The sequence below is a fragment of the Rhinolophus hipposideros genome, assembly GCF_964194185.1.
Source record: "Rhinolophus hipposideros genome assembly, chromosome: 25".
Classification (NCBI taxonomy): domain Eukaryota; kingdom Metazoa; phylum Chordata; class Mammalia; order Chiroptera; family Rhinolophidae; genus Rhinolophus; species Rhinolophus hipposideros.
Window position 1 is genome coordinate 18,654,131 of NC_138071.1, and position 17,273 is coordinate 18,671,403.

General features: G+C 36.0%; 1 protein-coding gene across 1 annotated transcript in view; it reads right to left on the reverse strand.

The window, feature by feature from the left end:
• Window positions 1-17,273, reverse strand: part of MTPN (myotrophin) — a 52,784-nt gene that overhangs the window by 20,272 nt on the left and 15,239 nt on the right. The window contains exons 2-3 of the mRNA XM_081038476.1: window positions 1,075-1,188; window positions 126-209 (exon numbers count right to left, since the gene is read on the reverse strand). Of these exons, the coding sequence (XP_080894602.1) occupies window positions 126-209; window positions 1,075-1,188 (198 nt within the window). The remainder of the gene's footprint in view (window positions 1-125; window positions 210-1,074; window positions 1,189-17,273) is intronic.

Below are 17,273 nucleotides of genomic sequence, written 5' to 3' on the forward strand. Positions count from 1 at the left end.
AGATACTACTTCCAGTTTCTGTCTCTGATGCCCAACAAAGTTTACATAAATTTAACAATCAAATACTTAGCTTAAACAATCACACAGTAAAGGCAAAAGCAGTAAAAATTAGCAATGGACCTCACCTTTGACAGAAGCAATTTCACACAGGAAACGTGGCCTTCATAGACAGCAGACAGAAGAGGGGTAATATGATGTTTATCTGGAGCCTATGAAATAATAAATAAAGAGATAAACCACCTTCTCCATGTTTCATTTCCCCCTCCTTTCCAGATCTAATTAGGGCTCTTGTGAATATGTTAGTCAATGTTTACCTATTTGCCTTCCTATACAAAAATCACTGCACAGCTCCAAGTTCCCAGCCTCTAAGGGATGCCAGAGGCCCAAGTCCACAGCAAGGTTTCTCCTTGGAAGTCAGAGTGAAAGAGCAGGGTTTGACCCCAGCTCAAATCTTGGCTCTGCCACTTACTGTGTAACTAGTTATTTAATCTCTGTGAGCTTCTACTCCCCACTAGTGTAGAAATGCCAATGAGGTCCTGGAAGGGCAGAGCAGAACATAGAACAATGAAGAGGCAAAGACTGTCACAGTTGGGCCAGGTGACATGGTGTCCCCTCAAATGTTCATTTCACTTGCTGTCATGGTTACTTCAACATTTCCCCGAACTCTGAAATGCAGAAGCTACAAAAGGCAAGTATAAGGAGAGGCCTTCTGCCCACCTGCCCACTGACCTTTGTCTGCAAATCTAGTTTCAGTTCATCCTATGACTGCAGAGTCCTGTGCTCCACTGGTGACAGCCACTTGCTACCTCCAACTAGTGCTAACTCTCAGGGCCAGAACTTGAGAAGCAACAGCCAAGGAGGAAACACCCTGACCATCAGCTTTAAAATGTAGTTTGTTCTGCTTATTCTTAAAAATCCCAAATATTTCTAAGTTACAGAAATTTTGGTATAATTTCAGACTGTATTCTTATTTAAAATGCTGTTTCCACAAGTAACTATTTTACACATCTACAGAAAATAATTACCAAAAGCATACAACAGGAATTTTTTTCTAGAATGACGTTCTTTACATACGTTAATGTCTGCTCCTTTCAGCAGCAGAAATTCCAGGATTTCAAGCTGCCCACAATCTGCTGCATAATGAAGAGGTTTCCTTCCACCTTCTAGTGTCCGGTTGACATCTTCTCCCTTAAAGAGAGAAGCCAGATGAAAACTTTTATGTGGATAGTAGAGTGAAGAAGGAATAGTTTTACTTTCTTAAAACTGTGAGTTTCATGAAATAACTGCATTTCTTGCAAAGTGATATAAGTAGCAAAAACCTGTAATGAAACTTTGTACGAGACAGCAGTTAACATATAGTATGAGGGTAATGCAAATCATGATTAGTCAAGCTGAAAACAATACGCGATAATGCTAAATGTAATGACTTATAGTACTGTGCTCTACTGCTAAGTTCAATCAGCATAATGTCAAGATGTGGCCACACAGAACTAATGAATGAGTCCAAGTACTGGCATTTTACACAGACCATATGACATGTATTTTAATTCGCCAAAGAAAGCATCACTACTTTGATGGGGTCAGACATCATTATCACAGGAATCAGTATTAGCTATTAAGAATTCACTCATTTATTCATTCAACATTTACTGAAGCCTGATGGTATGGCAGGCACTGTACACAAAGGGGACGATGGTGAGCAAAATCAGACATGGCTTCTGACTGCGTGGCACTTACCATCTCCTGCAATCACATGATTCAACATATAATTTCAAAATATAACTGCTATGAAGGAAAGAAATTCAGTGCTATACAAATACTCATCAGAGAAACGCGACTTCATCCTGGGGATGGATGGGGGTATACAGCATCAGAAAATGAACTTAAGGCCTCAGAAAGTAGTTTTCATTCATTAAGGATTAACAGAGGTTCTACCAATAACAAATACAATTACCTTCTCTACTGACCAGCTGCTACCGGTTTGGCACTGTGCTACACGTATTATTTTTAATCTTTAAATAATCCTAAAAGGAGAAAAATCTCCATTTAACATATGAAAAGTCTAAAGCTGAAAGCAAGGTTAAATAACTGCATAATGTTAGTAACAAAGTAGAGGTCGAAAACCATTCTCTTTCTATACTACCATGTTGCCTCCTATTCAGTATTTGCCCAGAAATTTCAGATTTTACCAAGTAGCAAAATGTCTGAAAGAATTTCTTTTCTTAACTACTATGTTATTCACCTTGCTTGGTTTGGTTAACTCATCAAGCCTGAATTGAGAGGTTCAGAGCCCTATCATTCTATACCATTACCAGCTGTTCTTTCAAACATACCCTATATGATGGAGAAGGCAGGTATGTAACACACAATTACTGGAGACTGGGTCGGCCCTCCCACTCTACCACTCACTTGGGGAACCTTAGGCTACTTGCCAAATCTTGGGAATCAAAAGAGATAACTCAGAGTATCTAACACTACCCGAAACAGGGTAAAAAGTTAAAGATTAACTACTATTTCCCTGGATCCCTGACGTTAGCTTATACTGGTTCTAAAATACTATACAAATCTGAGTAAAGGCAGGTTTCTGCATAACAGCTAAACTATAAACAAAGATGTGACTTAATGTAATATACTTTATGTTCAGAAACAAACTGAAATAGTAAGGGCAATTTGGTGTACCACCTTAGTGTTTATTCACACTTGCAGAAATGTGAGGCTCTGGGGCAAAGGTAGATATTGCTTAAATGAGTCACAGATAAAAGTTTTCCTTTCATTATTAAGACTTCCTTTCCATTATTAATATTAACTAGGTAGGTCTTTTCAGTGAAACAAAGCAAATGCTTGCAGTGTGCAATCCATGAAATGGCTCTGTCAAAAAGGTATTTTCCTAAATCAAAATATCTGACAGCTTCCTTCCCTACTTCATACAAACATGCAAAATGCATAGGAAATGGACCTGTTGTGTTTAAGCTTTCTCCTTTATCCCTGTAGACACTGGCTTTACATCTCTTATTTTAGCAGACAGAAAATGACAATACTGGAAAAGCTTTATGTTACTGACAGGAAAGAAAGGTCCTCTCTGCAGGGCCTCAGCAAAAGCAGTGTTTATGGAGAAATCTATAGTACTAAACGCTTGCGCAGGAAAAGTAAAAAGGTCTCAAATTAATGATCTTTGTACTTTCACTTTCAAAAACTAGGAGAAAAAAGGTATGTGGAAATCTCTGTACCTTCTGCTGCTCAATATTGCTGGCAAACCTAAAGACGTTCTAAAAAGAAAGTCTACTTAAAAACAAATTAAATCCAACTTAAACAAGGGGAAAGGACAAAAAAACAGAGAAGGAACCACTGAAATGAAAAACAGAAATCAAAAACTAACTCTTCGAGATCAATACAATTGATAAATCTCTAGCCAGAGTGATCAGGGGGAAAAAAAAACGTGAAGAGACAAAGAAGTTCCCAAGCCCCAGACAGCAAGGCTGATAAATTTTACCAAACACTTGAGAAAAAAGGAATACCAATTCTTCACATTCTCCCAGAAAATGGGAAGCATCCCAACTCATTCTGTAATTCTGATTCTAGAATAGGACAAAGACGTTACAAGAAAAGAACATCAGAGGCTAGTATCTCTCATGAACACAAATTCTAAATAAAATTTAGCAAACTGAACCCAACAATACATAAAAAGGATAATATACCATGACCAAGTCAGGTTTATCCCAGAAATACAAGGTTTGTTAAATATTTGAAAAGCCAGTCAATATAATCCACCATTTTAACAAACTGAAAAAAAAAAAAAAAAAAACACACCATATGATCATCTCAGGAGATGAAAAAGAATCTGACAAAATCCAATATCTATTCAAGATAAAAACTCAGCAAAGTAGAAGGAAACTTCCTCAGCCTAATAAGGGGTTTCCACAGAAAAAACCAGAACTAACATAATTTGAGAGACTGAATGCTTTTCCTTAAAAAATCAGGAACAAGACGTCTGTTCTTACCTCTTCTAGTCAACAATGTACTGGAATAGGTTCTAGACAGTGCAATTAGGCAAGAAAAAAAAGGCATCCATTTTGAAAAGTAAGAGGTAAAACTCTTTATTTGCAGATGACATGACTGTCTATGTAGAAAATCCAAAGGAATCCACCAAAATTTACCAGAGTAAGTAATTTTAGCAATGTTGCGAGACAAAAGCTCAATATAGAAAATCAACTGCATTTTTATATACTAGCAAGGAATAATTGCAAATCAAAAATAAAAACAGTATTATTTACAACAGCAACCAAATATATGAAATACTTAGTGATAAATTTAACAAAAATACTTATACACTGAAAACTGCCAAACAGCTGACAGAAAACAGAGAACCTAAACCAACCAACCAACCAATCATGTTAGTGGGTGGGAAGACTCAATATTGCAAAGATGTCAATTCTCCCCCAGCAGGTTTTTTTTTTTTTTTTAGAAACTAAAGTGATCCTAAGTTTCATATGGAAACAAAAGCAATCTAGAACAGCCAAAACAACTTTGAAAGAGAATAAGTTGGAGGGCTAAACTACCTGATTTCAAGAATTATTAAAAACCTCAGTAATCAAGAAAGTGTGGTATAAGCATAAAATTATATTCAAACTAATTTAATTTATGGTGATAGGAAGCAGATTATAGTGGCTGCCTTGGGGAAAGGGAGCAAGAAGGGCAATAGGAGGGAGAGACTATGAAGGCGCACTTGAGGGTCATGGATACGATCATTATCTTCACAGTGGTGATGGTTTCAGAGGTGTATACACATCAAAACTTACCCAATTGTGTATACTTTAAAGATCTTCAGTCTGTTGAATTTCAATTATACTTCAATAGATTTTTCTGACATCAAATCTCTGTGGCTCTCTTCTTACAAATGAGATGCTTACATATCAATATTTGAGGTAGGATGGAGCCAGGGGTGACCAGCAGTACCTTCATGGAGACTTAAAGAGCAAAAAGCTATTTGAGGTCAAGTTTCTTCACTGTCAGTGCTGAAGGAGAAACTCTTGACTTCTATATACTGTAACTCAACTAACTAGATGGAACAAGAAGTTTTAAAATGGGATAAGAGAGGATCAGTATGGCCCAACCCTACTAGCTGGCTGGGCTTCTGAGATCAAAACAATTGTCTGGATTGCTGGAAAAAACCTCCCCACTGGTATCTCAACTTTCAGCACCATTTTGCTTACTCCATTTTTTACAGCTATAGGGATCTTTCTAAACACAAAATGTGATCGCATCATTCCTTTTAAAAAGTGCTTTGATGACTGTCCATTGCTCGTAGAGGATAAAGTCTAAACAACTTAGCATGGCTTAGAAAAATCTGGAGGATCTAGCCCATGACCTTTCCAACTTCAATTCTCACAGCATTCCTCTCCCCTGCCCTTTGTTTAGCTAACTCCTAATCGTTCAGAATTGAGCTTTACTAAAATTTCCCCTGGAAAATCATCTCTAACCACCTCAACTTTGAGCAATGTGACTCTCACAGGTGTGCGCCAAGTACCTTGTACTTCCCTCCCTGTGTCATAACACATGACATTCTATTCAAACTGACTATATCTGTGTCCTCCAGGAACACAGGTCAGGTACCATGTCTCCCTTATTTACTTTTGCATCTCTAAAACCCAGGATAGTTTCTGACACACAGTAAACCTTTATATACCGTGTTTCCCTGAAAATAAGACCTAACCAGAAAAGCAGCCTTAGTATGATTTTTCAGGATGCTTGTAATATAAAATAAGTAAGCCCTAATGTGTCTTTTGGAGCAAAAATTAACGTAAGACCCGGTCTTATTTTCGGGGAAATATGGTAGGGCTTATTTTATATCATGAGCATCCTGAAAAATCATGCTAGGGCTTCTTTTCCGGTTAGGTCTTATTTTCGGGGAAACACGGTAATAGAACCTTTTTAATTGAGGAAATGGTGAAATCATTCAAGCAATTGACTTGGAAGTCACACGTGACATCTTCCATTTCAAGCAAACGAGGATAATGCATTAGTTATCTAGTAAGAGTAGCAGTAACTTGAGATCAATGATGTTTACCGATGCAGGGGGTTTGAACGACAATTTCACCAGGTTTTCAGCAGTCTGGACAGATGGCAACTTCAGTAGTGGCGGTGAAATCAAAAAGGAAGATAATGCTCTATCTGGTGCCTTTCTCCTTACCCTCCACCCATAATCTAGGCATTAGTGACACCACCAGATTGGAAGTTAGATACCTATTCTGTAATCTTGATTCTGAACTTCATAAAACATCACCAGTTAAAGAGAAAAATCTAATCCTCATTTTGTCTCCCAGATTCTGGGGACAGAAGAGAGAAACTTTCTGCACAATTCCAAGTCCTTTAGCATTCATTACATGACAATCTTACAATGTTTCTTTTTATCTTGCTCTTCTGCTTTCCATGAGACTATTTTAAGTCTCTTCTACTTTTTATAAACCTTAAACTTCTCTATCTCCTCCTACTCTTTCATTCTCAGCAGATAACCTCATACCCTTCTTTGCACAGAAGACTGCTTTCAGACAACTCTCTCAGGAACTTCTCGCCATCACACCTTCCTGCTACTGATAAATCCTCTCCTACCTAAAGCCAATTCCTCACCTACGTTTTGGACATTATATCCTCTCGTTTTCTTAGAAAGCTTACTCCTTTGTTTATCTCTTTTCTTGCTTGTGTTTTCAATCTTTCCTGCTCTACTGGCTCCTCCTCATCAGCATATGGCATTCATAACTTTTCCACTAAAAAAGCAAACAGCAACACAAAAACACTTCTCCTTGGACCTGACATCCACCTTTTAGTTATTGTTCTCTCCCTTCTCCTTTCATGGCAAACTTTCCAAAAAGCACTGTCTATATTTGCTATCTCCAATTTCTCTGTCCGTTCTAGTCTGACTTCCACCCTCAACACCGTACCATAAGCATTTTTGCTGCGGCCCATGACCTCTATGCTGTCAAGTGCAAAGGTTATCTTAGACCTCCCAACAGTGACAAAGTTCATCACTCCTTTTTTTAAACACTCTGCTGGCTTTACTGACACCACATTATCCTAGTTTTCCTCCTACTCTCTGCCTACTGCTTCGCTGTTTCCTCTCCTGACTCCTCCACTTCTACAAGATGTTTAAAACAAATTTTTGGAGTCTTAGTTATGATTTCAGATTGTCACCACATATAATTCAAACAGTTGATAAATGTATGACTATATGGTTATCCCCATACAGTCTTTTAATAATATCTACACAGAAATTCCTGAATGTAGAATTTTGGGGGAATACTACTTCCTTGGGAATAAAGTTTACATGTTTTTAAAGACGTCGTCATGCAGTAATACCATGCATCACAAAGTTTGGCAGCAATAACATTCTTGCCATGGTGTAAATAAGCAGGCGGGACACAAACAACTCGGCACACGGTTTCTATTTGCCATATACCGTGGAGGTAAAAGCAGGATGACAGACCTAACCTGTCATCACATCCAGGCCTGTCTAGGCTTTCCCTTTCCCTTTGAGCAAGAATAATTTATCCAGTTTCATTTTACTCTCCTTCATTTCATTACAACGTGAAGCCTACTGGTTGTTAAATATTCAACATAGATATTTATTATATTAAAATTGTATTTTTACCATATTTTTCCTGTAAGTTTTTTTGAAGCTATTATTTTCTCTAAATATGGTACATTCCAGATATGTAACATATAACATATGTAATATTGCAGATATAAATACTATTATTTCATATTTTCTAGTGACTAGTTTAAATTAAATATACTCTCCCCAAAAGCACTGTGGTGAACCATGCTCCTGGTGCCTCAAGTAAGAAGGTTGTTTAGATTATGGTGGGAAGGAGAAAGTCTGTGAAATTCTAAATCAAATAGGACCTAAAATGAGTATATGATTACTCTATATTCTAACAACTCTACATGTAACTTCATAAGTTGGTGAGTTCTATGTTGTGTGGAAAGTTTATATTGTAGCAACCATTTTCGGCACCCAGTCTCTTGAACTACTTTGTTTTCATTGCCAGAAGGGCAGAGAAACCTATTTTCTTGGTCTAGAATGTAAGACGGAGTGGGGGAACAATTGTAGATTGACATCATCACCAGATGCCTTTAACCCATCAAAGTAAACAGCATGAAAACTAACTGAAAAAGACTTTAGGGGTTATCTACTCCGGCCACTGATTTTTCAGTAAGGAAACTGTCTGCCAAGCTTATTACTTCTCCAGTATGGGCAGTAGCAGAGGTAAGAGTCAAGGACTTCTGTCTGGTGTTAATTCCACTATTTAATACTACTTCTCTTCATAAAATTAGAACTGAAGTAGGCCATGAAAGATAGGTATGACTTAGCTAGGAAATGCATTCTAATAGAGGAAGGGGTTCCTAAAGTCTCAAGGGTCATAGCCCCCTTTGAAAATCTAATGAAAAGTGACATGGACTCTTTACCTAGAAAACTGTGTACACATACAAAGAATTTGTGGGCTTTTTGAAAGTCTGTTCATAGATTTTCTAATGGTCTGTAGATCTCAAAGAAATTATAGAATCAATAATTATATCATATCCATGGCATCAGAAATAAACGAGACTAATTAGATTTTAGGGTATTGTGCTCTTTAAGTCAGCTGTCTTCCAAGGATTTACTCTAAGCCATAGAGTAAACAGGGCTCAGATTCCTGAAGCTTCCATGGGCTGGTGGGGAAGGGGGAAGTGGATTCGGGGTCATAGGTTTTATAGTAAAATAACACTTATGTTCATATAATACATACATATTCATACAGATGTATTTATATGAAGTTTTGGTTTGCCTGTTTGGGATTCTGCTTTTAGACTCAGAGAAGCACGCATTTTTCTCTCCTTGGCTATTTGGAATGTTTATATATATCACCTCCAATGTCTATGGGCGACTTGTCCATCACAGTCCAATTTAATGAATTCGTCACTTACACCATCTTTGTCACACTGTGTAACCTGTTGCTTACCAAAACAACTACCACTTCACAAAGAGGTATTTTAAAAACATTCGTCGAGTGTCTGAAAGGCCACAACATCTGTGTTGGAAAGGACTCTGAATGCCATCTAATTCAACCACCCATTCTGTGTTTGAATCCTTGCTTGTGTATGCCCAACCTAAAACTGAACCTCTCTAATGAAAGGCAACTCAAGACCTTACTGGTCAGTCATTTCCTGCTTTAAATGCTGGAAAAGCACTGTTTTTCTGGTTCTGGTTTGATTCCTTAGGGACACATGAAAACGAGCAGTCCATATTTTCACATTAAATTATTAATTGTGTTTAGCAATCACATCACATTATAACTAAAATTAATTTTTTTCTATGTGATTTGCTGTTATTCTGAACTTCAGTTACTGATTTTTCTTAGTATATATGTAGGTCCATTATACTAACTGCTATTAAATTTCATCCTATAATGGTCACCTTATTTTTCCAGGCTGCCAAGTTCTTTCTAGATTTTTATTAAAAAGAATGCTGGTCCTAAGCCTCTCCACCCGACCTTCAGCTGCTCCTCACCTATCTTCATTATCATATAACCTAATATATTTATAATATAAATAAGAAAACGCTGAAGTATAAGCCCCACCAGTGTTCAGGAAACTTCCTTCAGTTTGCTATACAAAGAGGTAGTGTATTTGGGCACTACCATTCAACCAGTCTTAAATCCAGTTCATTCCACCCTCATCCAACCATCCTTTCCCATCATCCCCCCAAGCACATCACTGAAACATCCAAATTTCAAGGAACTGTTTGAGATTTCCTTTATCTAACAGTCTAGGAACTGTAAAACAAGAAAATCAGTATAGCAGGACTTATTTCTAAGTAATCCCTTCATAAGTGTCACAAACATCACTGCCACCATGCACACATTTAAAAAGTAACAGGTTCATTAAATAAAATTTGGAAAATAAGACGTTTCTTCTACCGAGTCCTGCCATCCAAAATACAACCATTATTACTACTGTCTAATTATTTTCCTATGAAAGTCATTTAAAAAAGTTATAATCACATTATTTGTTATTTAACATGAGATAGCTTGCTATCATTCTTGAAAGCTACATAATGTTTTGTCAAGTAGATATGCCATACTTTACTTAGATTTTCTCCTAATTCTGGATATGCAGATTAATACCAAATACTTTGTAACATTAAAGTTATTTTATAGAACGTAACAGTATCATATTTCATTGATTCCAAAGCATGTTTTCCTGTACTTCAACATTTCAGAAATCAAGTCACAAAACAGAAAAAAAAGCTTAACACTTTGCTTTAGTGAGTGGGAAAGGGTACTTGCGGGTTGATCATGTGGTTTACAAAAATACTAATAGTTATGGCCTATGCCTGGCTTTACTACAGAAACTACTATGTGATTGGATTAAGATGCTCGAATGTGAGCTAAAGAATTAGATTATGCTAAATTTGGAGAATGTAAAATGGTGAAGTTAACAAAGTAAGACTTGGTGATATTATTCTCATGAAAACTGGGTCGGTGTGCCACAAATTTTAGTTCGGAAACTAAATATTAAATAGAGTATCTCATATTTTTAACTATGCAATGAAGATATTAAATAAATTAAAACCAACAGGAACACATCAAACCCCAATGTTAATACTAAATGTCTGGGAAGTTCTGACTACCCAAATTGTGTCCACAAACTTGAAAAGGAAAGCAAACTGGCCTCCAGTATAAGTAACATATTCTCAGGGAAACATTCCCTGATATGCCTGTCCCAACTCCTGTGAAAACAAACAGAATAAGATAACTCAAAAAAGCTAAACAGAAACAACTGAGGGGTATAAAAAAACGAATCATACAGCAAATAAAGGAATATTAAACTGAAAACTCAAGAAACTTAATTTTAGAAAGCATTTATAGCACAATGAAAATGGAATCCAAAAGACATGGTTTCTGTGAAAAAGTAATCTTAAGATGGGAACAAATACACAGAGTGAACAAACTGAAATGCAGGCAGATCAGCAAAGGGAGAGCTGGCTGAGAAAGTGAAATATAGTGAGGAAATTGAAACTGCAGTTGCAAAATTAAAATGTGCATTAAAGTCAGTAGAGTTGGGTGACATTACTCAAATTAAGAAAACTCAGTAAGAATTGAGAACAAGCTTAAGAAGCTATCCCCGAATACTGAGGCTATAAACAAAGAAATAAAAATGATTAAAAAAAGATCATTATAACAAGTGTGAAGTTAAAACCTATAAATAAGACATAACCAGAATAAAGGGAACAGAAATACATAGCTATAAAAGTAAACTTTTTGAGATCAACAAAGACCTGAGCCTGCATATCATAAACGCCCACAGTACTGAAATTCAATAGATATACCCTCCACCCCCATTAATACAGCTTTGCATTTTCTGTTTTGCAAAAAGGGAGGGAAATAAGGAGGCAAGAAAGAAGAGCAAAGAACACATTAACGCTAACGAAAATTAAATTAGCCTGGTCTCTTATTTTTGACCACTCTACAACAGTGAATTCCGGAGGACGAGAGAGAAACGATAGTAATGATATTTGGAGAGGGCTTGAGGAGAGTTACGCAACACTCATACCAGCTGGAGAATGTGTGAGGTGTCCTTTAAATATGTTGGAGGCAGGCAAAAGGGGGAGAATCTCCGATCTACAATTTGGAGAGAATAAACTGACTTGTGCATTTCACAAGTCAATAAATATTCATGTGAAAAAGGCAGCCTTGCCTATCAGAAAATACACCACCCATACTCTTTTGAGGGTGGGAGGCCCTAAGGGAGGAGCACCAAGAGAGGAGCACTGGTGCAGTAATTCTTATTTGGGTCACAGGACCCGAAAGAGGAGTTTGTTTATGAGTTATATGTATGGGTATTTATCAAACTAGGAATTAAAGTAGAAAACCTTTTAAATACTTATTAATTCGTTTAGAAATACCGTGTTTCCCCAAAAAGACTTAGTCGGACAATCAGCACGAATGCGTCTTTTGTAGCAAAAATTAATATATATAATTATATTATGTAATACATATAATTATATAATTATTATGTAAGACCCGGTCTTATTTCACTATGAGTAAAATAAGACCGGGTCTTATATAATAATTATATAAGACCCGGTCTAATATAAGACTGGGTCTTACATTAATTTTTGCTGCAAAAGACGCATTAGAGCTGATTGTCCGGCAAGGTCTTATTTTCAGGGAAACACGGTAACAAATGGAAACACATTACATGCTAACTAAGAGTTTTAAAAATAAAAAATAACTATATTTTCTCCCCCAAAGGTGAGGATGGTACTGTATCATATTTTTTGCAAATCTTTTTAATGTTTTTAACAGAAGACAGCTGGATTCTCACACTTGCTTCTACATTCAACTTGTTTTGATATATTGTTTTGGCTGAACTATAAGAAGAAAATTTGCAGATACGTAAATTGAACAAGTAAAACATTTTTAACAGCCTTCTCAGTTAATTATGGATATTCTTCTTTGATACTACCCCAAAACTCAGTAAGTGGTAGTTAAAGTTATTTACAGTGTGGAATCTGAAACTATCGATGAATTTTATACTGTTAAATCAAAATCTATCAGTCTATTTATACTTTGAATGCATCTTTTATCCATGCATGATTTTGTAATGTCATGCATTGGTCATTTAGAAAAATACTGATTTACTGAGTTATATAATCTTCCAAATTTCATTATACATTATCAAAACGATTACATTCATTGATATTACTTCAGATCTCATCACAAGTCTTTTAAGTACTGGGAAGCTGTCAGGATCAAAATGGCAGAAATAAGTGTTCCAAAATCTGAATTTTCTTTTGAAAGCTCCAATTTTACCATTGGCAAGAAAAAGTTTCAGTTGTTTTCCATGAACTGACAGGCTCACTAAATTCATTTTTAAGAAAATGTCAGCCAAATGTCTAAGACTGAATAACCGAATTTATAGTTTGTCAGTGTTTTTCAAATAAAAATAGGGTTTAATAAAAAAAGTAGTTCAGGTTGCACCTCCAACAACTGCAGATGTGCTTTATGAACACTTTGCATTTCCTCAAACAGAATGTTAAGGAAGCGTACCACATCATCAGGACTTAAGAAAAGCAAAGTTTTAGTGCCTCATCAAGGGCATTCTGAAGTGAGTCTGGCACATTTCTAAGTGCACAGGAGTGGCGGGTAAGGTCACGGTCACTGGCAGTGGCAGTTTGGTACCGCTGCTTGGATTCACACAGCAGTTTTACTCTTGCTTTCACATCATCAGTAAAAGTGGCATTACAGTGAAAAGAGCAAATAAAAATCCTCCTATATTATGAAAATAGTTTGGAATTCATGCAGGGATGAAAGATCCATTCAAAGTGTAAGCAGACTGAAGCAGACTGATAGATTTAAGGTAACAGAGTAGGAAGTTCACTGACCTTTTGAAAAGGTCTCAGCGACCCCAGAGATCTACACTACTGAGAACTGTTCCTCTAGGGCAGGGCTGTCCGAACTGCGGCCCGCGGGCCAACTGCAGCCCACGATCCACGCTTTATTGGCCCGCAGCAAATTCCACAAATATATTTAGTTTACTTAAATAAACCAGGTGAGGCAATACGTACTTCACCTCGAGTGAGTGGCCCGGCTGTTTGTGTATTTTACCGCATATGGCCCTTGGTGAAAACCGTTGAAAAAAGTTTGGACACCCCTGCTCTAGTGAAACAAAAGAGATAAATTCAAAGTTATGACACAAGAATAGGAAGTTCTGGCATAAAATAATTAATGATGAAAAGGAAAGCAAGCAAATATGGTTGCAAATTAGATGTAGATGTCAAAAATAAGTCTAGAGAGAGAAGATATACAATTTAACAAGCAAACACAATCACACATTTATATAATGCAAAGTAGGTGAGGACATAAGAACCGTACTAGATTCTGTCAGTCACAATCTTAAGCAACACTCACAACTAAATGCTGTATAGTGGAGGCTTTTCAACAAATCATGGTATATCCTCAGTGAAATACTATGCAGAATCATTTAAAATGAAAATAGCTTATACTCCTTGAATGAGTATTATGTGTCAGGCAAGTACGTTCCAGATACTAATTCACTTATCACAAAAGCATTTTAGGCGGCTATTACTACTATTCTTGTACAAGGAAACTGAGGCACAGAGAAGGTAACTTGCTCAAGTTCCGTATGGTTGACATGGGGAGGTGACCATGCTACTGAATGAATAAAGCAGGTATGACCCCATTTACCTAAAGGAAGCATATGCTTACATATAATAAAATTTCAGAGAATATACACAACAAATTTATTAATACTCATCTTTAGAGAACCGGATTATACTCTCACTTTCTGAATTTCATTATATATTTTTTAAAATGAGCATACATTACTTTTACAATCAATTAAAAACACATATTTTTGTTTTGAAAAACTAAAACTAAAACTTATTTGTTCCCTTAGCAAAACTTAAACTCAGTTTGTTTTCTGATAAAACTGAAGTCCTAGCAGACCTAAAAAAAAAAGAATATCTTTCAAGTCATGGAAAAAAAGAAGCCAAGAAAATAAATTCCTACAGCTGAAAAACAGGCAAAATGAAAGTAAGTTTAAGTAAAATCAAAGCCCCAAAAGCAGAAAATTTAAATTGATCAGTTAATGGCAAACATAAATAGGTTCAACTATCAAATTTAAAGATAAAGAATGAATTTTGGATTTTGCTATAAACAACAAGCAACAAAAATCCATCTAGAAGCTGCTACTGAAATACACCTAAAAACAAAGCGAGACGAGAAAATGTGAAAGAATGGGCAAAAATATTATCAGGGACACATCTAAAAAACTAAAAATAGTATTAATACATGACAAAGTAGAAAAAAAGTAAATGGTAAAAAGACGTTCATTTTACATTTTTAAGAGTTTAAGCATGAATCTATCTGAAGAATAGAAAAAAATAAAAAAATCCTGACAAAAACAGCATTACAGTGAGGGACTACCTAATAATAACCTCAGTCTTTGGCAGGTAAGGAATAGCAGGCATAATGATTAATGAGGTTAAATTAATATATATCAAACTTGGGACTCTACAGAAACTACATCTTCTACTTCCGCTGAATACTAACAAAGCTTAATTATAACAGACCAAAGAATACCTAAATGATTCCAAAATATAAAATCTTATAGAACTTACTGCATTCCAATGCAATAAAACTAAAAATTAATACCAAAAGCACAAGCACAACACAGAACAAGAAAACCAAAGGAATATCCGATAAAAATAACAAAAACAAAACACACAAATACACATGAACACACACACACACACACAACCAATACTAAAGGTCCTTAATTACTGATGGAGCAAAGAGTAACTCAATACTAGAATTACAAGACTATTTTGAAAATGAAGATCAAAATATTAAATTATTATATTAATGGTAAGAATATTACTTATGGATAGAACTAAGACTGACTGAAAAACCAAGCACGTTTTTGTGAGACAAGAAATTAATATGAAATTACATGGCTTTTAAAATAAAGCTTGCCAGTTTTTTTCCCTTCACATTAGACTTTGGAAACCTTTATAAGAAAATTAACTTCAGAACATCTGAATTCAAATTCAAAGATCTATTTTGTGCATTTTGTAAAAATCAGTATCAACAGTTCATTTATCAGCGTTCTTCTAATGGTTGCGGAAAAAAGACGAAATATTTATGATGTAATACATGTGTATATGTATATATACACACACATACATACACATACACTCCCCTACTATTTCCTTTAGAATAATTATTCCCAAATGTAACACTGTTGAAAGTACATCTCTATAAAAATGAATATTAAGAATAGAAACAAAAGAATTAACAACACACAGTACTTTCAGGACTATCGGCAGAAAATCTCCAAGCTTAGTTTAAAAAAATCAGCCTTAATATTTTGAGTCAAAGTCTATGAGCCAAGGTAGTTGCTGAATTCATCTTTCATTTTAAACAAAACTGGCCACCTAGTATCTGTCTTTGGTAGTACTGTGTAATAATTTGATTGCTTCCTCTTGAATAATAAACTATGAAAAAAAGGGGCAATGTTCTGTAGCAAAGGTAAAGCAGTCTTATGATTTAAGTTAAGTTACTATTTAATTATGAAGCTTGAACTGATGAACGATTTTTACACGATTAACTCAAAGAGGCCTCGCATCTTTTTTATTTGAGCTCTTTGTCGTTTGTGCTGCACCTTGAAGAGGTCAACAGCACCCAAGTACACAGAAGACCCCTACTGCACTGGGTGACAAAAGTTAAATCCTGGGACGACATTACCCTTTTTTTCTCCCCCCGCCCCATTCCGATCTCTTTTCCAGCAGTTTGCTAATGCCAAGATGGAGGTGAACTGCTTCACCTGAACACTGTCCCTGCTAGTCCCTTTTATCCTATTTAGACTTTGGACAATCTTCTTTTCCTGCCATTTAGACTCCAAATTTTGCCAGTGACTTTCACCTGGAACCGATACTGCTTAATCTGATTTTAATTTTGCCTTCTGGGTAGAGAATAACTGCAGGCTTTCTATGCAAACTCCTCTTACCCTGGCGTACACAGCTCCAGACGTTTTATAACACACTGAAGCTTTAAAGAATGTATGTGGTCAGTCATTCACTCAACAAGTATTTATGAGCTCCCACTATGAGCGAGGCATTATTCTAAGTGGTAGAAATACAGACGTGAACAAAAAAATAATTTCGTCAGGTCAAGTAACTGGCTGCAAACGCACTCAGCATGAGCTGGACTATGGTTCTAACAGTTTCTCTTTTGACAGTAGGTTTATGCTAAGTCATACAAACAAAAACTAAAACTTCATTTCTCCTCTACCCTCTCAATCTTTTAAAAAGTACTCATGTTCATGTAATGGAATGAGAGTGGTTTCTGGACTCTAACAACAGATCTAGAGACAAATCCTGGCTCTGCCATTTCCTAGCTCGGTTACTCTGGATAAATTACTTAAATTTCTTCAAGTCTAATGTACCTCACTTACAAAAACAATCTTTCATGGGGTTCTTTTTTTAAAAATCAAACTTTTATGACTACTACAAGAGAAAATGTAGACAAAGCACTCAGCAAAAACCTAACATTAAATGGTGGCCATTAGATTATTATTGTTACATTTATGTCATAAAACAGGGCTAATATTAGGTCTTCGGTTTGCTTTATCTATATGCTAGGGATATTATTATTCCAATCACTTGTAGGCCCAGAGAGTACATTTTCTTATGGTGGGCTATGCTATTACTGCTT